The following is a 6,000-nucleotide window of genomic DNA, read 5'->3' as shown; positions in this document are numbered from 1 at the left end:
TGATTCAGCTGCACACTAAGTTAAGTGTGTTCCACAACCGGAACATAGGACAACAAGAACAAGCAGCTGATAACAGCCTTGAGTTCTTGTTGCTGTTTAGAGAGATCATGGCTCAATCAGTGACTAAATTCCATAAATCTGCTTTTGGACAATCCCTTCTTTGCTTTGGTTAACAAAAATCTCAGCCTGTTTCAGAACTAACAAATAACAAAACATCGACTGGCATTTACAAATTTCAACTGTTTTTAGCATATAGAATTATTTCATAACTTGTCCTGAAAGGCTAGGCCTAATTTTTACACCCCCACACAAGTCCTGGTCTCCCCAGACAGTAGAAAGAGATTTTCTCTTCATCCTATCAGTTACCTTTAACATCTTAAAAACTTTGTTCAAATCATCCTAACCTTCTGAATTCCAGGGAATGCAAAGACAGAGAGAGAATTGAAGGAGCTGTCTATATGAGAATATCAATCAATATATCCCTATCTTTAAGAATTCTAACTACTTGAGTAGTAGAACTTCTTAAAAGACAAAGTGAGGAGAACGTTCAGGAGACAAACTCTTTGTTGTTCCTCCTGATGAAAAGGAATTATTACCTTGTGATGACTCTTTGCTTTAACTCCAATACAAATATGATAATTGTCCTGCTTTTGCTGAATTAAGGCATTAAGTGCAAATCAAAAAGTTGGAGCATGATTTTTTTTGTTGCAGGAAGAAGTTGAGACAGAGACCTATCACCTTTTAAAGAAGCATCAGATAATTTCGACAGAGGAAGGCGTGGGCTCATGGGGAAAGAGCTGGGGTAGTGAGATTAGGTTTGGATTACTTTGACGCACAATTTGCAAAACTTCAAAATGTTTGTAACATTTGTAAAAGTAATGTTCTGTACATTTTTTATTTCAATAAAGACAAAATGACAAACAGCATAAAGAAAGATGCCCAGATGCCCTAAGGTATTTAAATACATCTCAAAGGTTATCATTAAAGTGAATCTGTAGTAAATAGATTCCTGCAAGCAAAATACCTTTCTTTAAATACAAAATCAGTATTTCTCTGAAATGCAAACGCTTTTCAAATTATTTTCTGCAGAAAAACCTGCCATGATTAAAATATTTAATGGATAAAAGGGTTTTCGTCCTCCCCACAAAAAACAGGCTTATTTCTACATGCTAGATTTTAACGTTTCAGTGTCACAATGTGCTAACTACATACACAATAGATAATAGTAAGAAAAACGCTCAACCTGATGAAAAGTTAAAATCTTCATTAATACACTGAAAAAGTAGACATAACTCATGCCTTTCATAAAATCAAAAATACAAAAATTAAACCGCTTTCTTTAAAAAGATTTCTCCTTATTTTAAGGATTTTTTTTTAAATGAAGCTGCATGTAGTTTTGTACAAGAAAGTTTTGTACAAGTAAACTGGTAATATACATAAAAAAATTTAACTGGCATCCTCATTCATGTGCTGCTCACCATTCCTTTGCTACCACACACCTCGACCTGAACAATCTTCTAAAGTTCTAAACCAAAGGAAATGCACCTGGCTCCTCTCCATAAAAAAAGTGCCGCTTTCTCCAGTTTCCTTAGAAAATGAGTCCATGGCGATACCTGTGGCATATCGATGCAGTCTAGAGGCAATTCATGCAATGCTCCTTCGAGTAAACAATACTGTGGAAAAAGTAAGCCAGCAGACATACTGGGAGTGGGTGGGGAGAAGGGAGACTTTTTTTTTAAAACAGGGGAATAACAACCTAATTTACTTAGATTGGGAAGGATGGGGAGGAGGAAGAGAAAAGGGAGAAGGGGGAGAGAACAACTAGAACACAGGCCCTACAAGCTTGACTCGCACACTGCCATTCTCCTGCCACCACTGGTCATGCTTCCATTACATTCACCCTAAAGACTCCAGAAAGAGTGGCACTACATTGCATTGTGACAGCAGATGCTAGAAGGCAGACCAGACAGTGAGTCCTGAGCCCGTTAGACTTGATCAACTGTAATAATTTTTCCCCACTTCTCCCCAGCACATTTCTCATTCTTCCCTCTGCCCAGGCTGAGACTGTGCAGTTTATGGATTCTAAAAATCAAGATTAAAATGCAATTGCAATACTTTCTGTAATTTCTGTATCAGTCTCTCCTCTTGTGCCCTCACCCCTTCTCTTAAAAGATTACAGCTACTGTGGGTGAAAACTTCTGTTCTTTAATATAAATAAACTTGTATGTTACGTATGTGATTTATTTTGACTAACCTATAGATTTATCATTTTAACAAATATACATTACTTCACAGCCAGTCAAAGCAGGAAGGTGGTGACTCAAATTAGATAAGATTCTTTCTTGTTTGGGGAATTGAAGGAGGTTGGGGAAGGGGGGAGGCATTCTACATTACATTATAGTTAAAAGGAATGCTTTTATAATTGGATATTATTTCATATACTAGGAAAACATAAAAGCCTAAAACCTGAACCATAAATTTTTTGTATTCTTTTTATATTATACTGGCCATTCCTGTTGAAATGAGACCTGCATTTTAAAAAGTGGGTAAAGACCACTTTAAAAAGCACCACCCAGAGGAAAAACAGAATCAGCATTCTCCTCCAATGCAGACCTGTGATAATACAGGTTAAGCAAAATGCTGGTGGCAAAAACAGAAGTACTTTTAGAAAGTGTTGATTTGTGTGTCACAAAGGAAAGTGCCAACCATTGATAGCTGATACAGTCAAAGTCTCATCAACATGTATTGCAACAGACCACAGCATTTCACACTTGTTACCAGCAAACTGTCTTTAGAAGCACATCAAATAGGACAACAGAATATCTATTGCGTGCTGTACATGTGCTATCGGGATCTGCACGTTCAGATTTTTTGACTGCATATACCGTTTCTTATTTTGTTTTTTTTAAAAAAAACCCCTGCAATATCCTTTTCTGTTCCAGACCACCTAAATCTTTGAGACTGAGTTCACTCTCTGCAACCCCTTGGTTAATTGTGGGTGTCCAAGACAAGAAAAGCAAGACGAGGTACAAAAATGCAAATTTCAACAGTAATGGCAATGTCTTGTAGTCCAAAGGGTCCTGCTTTTGACTTCTCCTCCGCCCCCTTCAGAGATGGTGTTGGCAACATGGTCTTAATCCGGAGGGAGTAAATCGTGCAAACGAAATTTCTCTCTGATGTGGGGTCGAACATCTTCATTCTGAGAGAGAAGTATATTAGAAGAGTGAGCTCAATTTAAATTTTGTTCTGCTGGTTCATTAGCAGCCAGTGAAATCTCCAGTGGTGTTGCCACAGGATGTAGGGGAAAGCAGGCTAAGCAATTTATTTCAAAGTGCATTCATGCTGCTTGTGGTACAGGTATCTCTAGAAGCACTATCCACTGATAGAACTGTGCAGCTGAGGGAATGACTGTGTGGTAGAACTAGCAAACTTAACAGCTGATTTCAATATGTGAGATCTTGCCAAATGCCAGATGACTTAAATACATCTGAGTAACCCTTTCTCAGCTCTAATATTCATTTCTTTGCTTGAAAGAATGGGTACATGCTGCAAGACACATGAAATTGTGCTGGCAGAATTATTTGACTAGTGGGAGCATCGCACTTAAATCCAGAGCTGCCCTTAAACATCCCAATGTGCAATTTCCCATGCGGGTCACTGGATAGAAATTAAGAATGGAGATTATAGAAATTTCCTTGCCATTATAAGCACTCAATTACCAGACAGCTTGGACCAGTTAAGGTTAGCAAAGACCAGGCAATAAATGGGGACTCTTCCTACAAAAGCCTTAATAGGAAATACTCTTAAATATGCTATTTAATGACAGCCATCATAACTTACCAGTTCTACAAGTTTCTCTAAAAATGGAATCAGTTTCAAAAGCTCTGTGTCATTCTTATCCATGAACCAGCTTTCAATTGGAATTCCATTGGATAGCTGATAGAAAAGGATTGAAAGTATATTTTACAATGGCACAAACAGCTTGTTACACAAGCTACAACAATAGCAGCTGTATAGCAGTCCCAAGGTTCACATCAATTATACCTCAAATTGGAGGAGTCTGGGAGTATATCAGTGCACATATAAACAATCACAATATTCTCAAATACTAAAAAACAGGAAATACTCCAAAGAAACATTAATTTAAGGTTTCTCTATTCAGTTTTTCCCCATGCAACATCTTTCCTAAATTAGAAGGTCAGCCACACTTAACAGCAAGGACCCAACTGGCCCCAAATAGAATGAGCATATATGCAGATATTTGGCCCAAGTTTCTTTTTCCTCAAGAATACAATCAGATCTGCAGTAAGGAATCAGACACTTGGCCAAAATGGTCCATAGTCAAATTTATGCTCCACATGAGCTACCTCCTAATTCACTTCATCTAAATCCTTTAGAACATGCTCCACTACTACTGTTTCTCAATCATGGTCCTCATTTCTTCTGGAGATCTTCCCTGCACAACCTTCAAAATCATAGTCCTCAAGCATGCATAGCCCGTTTCTATTTCCTCCTCAAGATCAACATGCAGGACTATCCTGGAGACTCAATGTTTCAGCTTGTTCCTGTCCCACAGAACTTATTTCCACTTGTGACTCTGTTTGGTCTCCACTTGTCCAGTCTCTTTTCATTTATATCCATGTCACATCAGATAGCATACACATTGAGTTTTCAGATTTCGGGTCCCAACTAGGTCATTTTTAAATCACAGGTATCCAATCCCTCCATCCCACATCAAAATAGGTTGATAGTCCTTTCCTTCTTCCACGAACAAAGAAAGGCCCAACTTGGCTGAACTTGTTCTCACAATGAGCAACCTCTTCATTAACTCCACTTACTTCTTCCGAGGCTGTAGCTATGAGAACCTGCATGGATCTGAACCATGTCCATCTCTTTGTGGGATGTGTGGAACAGTCCTTGTTTAAGCCCTTTTCAGTCTCTCTCTTTCACTTTTATCTCCAGCACATTGATGACTGCATTAGTAGGCTTCAGTCTCTCACACAGAACATCAGTTTCATCACCTTTGCTACAATTTCCACCTTATCACCACTTTCACATGCTCCATACCAGACTCTTCCCTTCTAGTTCCCGACTTTTCTATCCCCATTTCAGGAAATAGTCAGCAATCAATATCCATTCCAGGCCCACAGACTCCCACTATCTTCGTCAAATCTCTTCCCTTCTGCTTTCCGTAAGGACTCCATTCAATTCTCTCAGTTTCTCCAGATCTATCATATCTATTCTGACGATGACATCTTTACATTGTGCTTCACAGGTATCTTCCTTTTTCCTTACCCATTGTTTTCTTTCCACCATGTTTGACAGGGCTCTCAACTGCATCTGTTCCATTTTCTACATGGGCTCTCATTCTCTCCCACTCTGAGCAAGATAAAGGTTCCTCATATTACCATCCTCCACTCCACCAGTCTCAAATGATCATTCTCCACAATTTCCATCACCTTTAACATTATGCCACATCGGGCATAGCTTCTCATTTCATTTGCATAAAATACTCAGAAGAGACTGATCCCTAGTTCAGACTATTTTCACCAGTATCCAGCCCCCTTTTGCATGGCATTTTCAGATATAATAGTACGAGGTGCATCTTTCCCCTTTCCACTATCCAGAGACTCAAACATTCCTCTCAGGTGAACCAGCTATTCACATGCACCTCTTCCTATTTAGTGTACCGCATTCAGTACTCATGATGTGGTCTCCACCACACTGGACAAATACACCAAATACTGACCATTTTGCAAAACACCTCCATTCAATCGACAAGGGTAATCCTGAGTTTTACTTCGCCTTTAGTTTTTTATGCTCTTTCAACAAAATCCAATGTAAACTAGAGGAACAGAATTTCATTGTCTGACATTACATCATTGGGACATTACATCCCTCAGGACTTAACATTAAATCACTAATTTCAGATAACCAGCCTTTTTTAGTTTATATCAAAACTAGACAGATTTCATGAATGGTCATCAATCTATGTTAATT

The 6,000-nt window shown here is 38.6% G+C and overlaps 1 protein-coding gene across 3 annotated transcripts in view; it reads right to left on the bottom strand.

Moving 5' to 3' along the window:
- Positions 1-861: 861 nt before the first annotated feature.
- The window catches only part of LOC127584074 (CTD small phosphatase-like protein 2), a 70,568-nt gene continuing 65,429 nt past the window's right edge, over positions 862-6,000 (bottom strand). For all 3 annotated transcript variants that reach the window (XM_052040623.1, XM_052040622.1, XM_052040621.1), the window contains 2 exons: positions 3,841-3,936; positions 862-3,199 (listed from right to left, as the gene is read on the bottom strand). In XM_052040623.1, the coding sequence (XP_051896583.1) occupies positions 3,134-3,199; positions 3,841-3,936 (162 nt within the window). In that variant the 3' untranslated portion in view covers positions 862-3,133. The remainder of the gene's footprint in view (positions 3,200-3,840; positions 3,937-6,000) is intronic.

This window comes from Pristis pectinata, chromosome 28 (assembly GCF_009764475.1).
Source record: "Pristis pectinata isolate sPriPec2 chromosome 28, sPriPec2.1.pri, whole genome shotgun sequence".
Taxonomy (NCBI): domain Eukaryota; kingdom Metazoa; phylum Chordata; class Chondrichthyes; order Rhinopristiformes; family Pristidae; genus Pristis; species Pristis pectinata.
The sequence above is the reverse complement of the archived record's forward strand: the minus strand, read 5'-3'. Positions and strand labels throughout refer to the sequence as shown.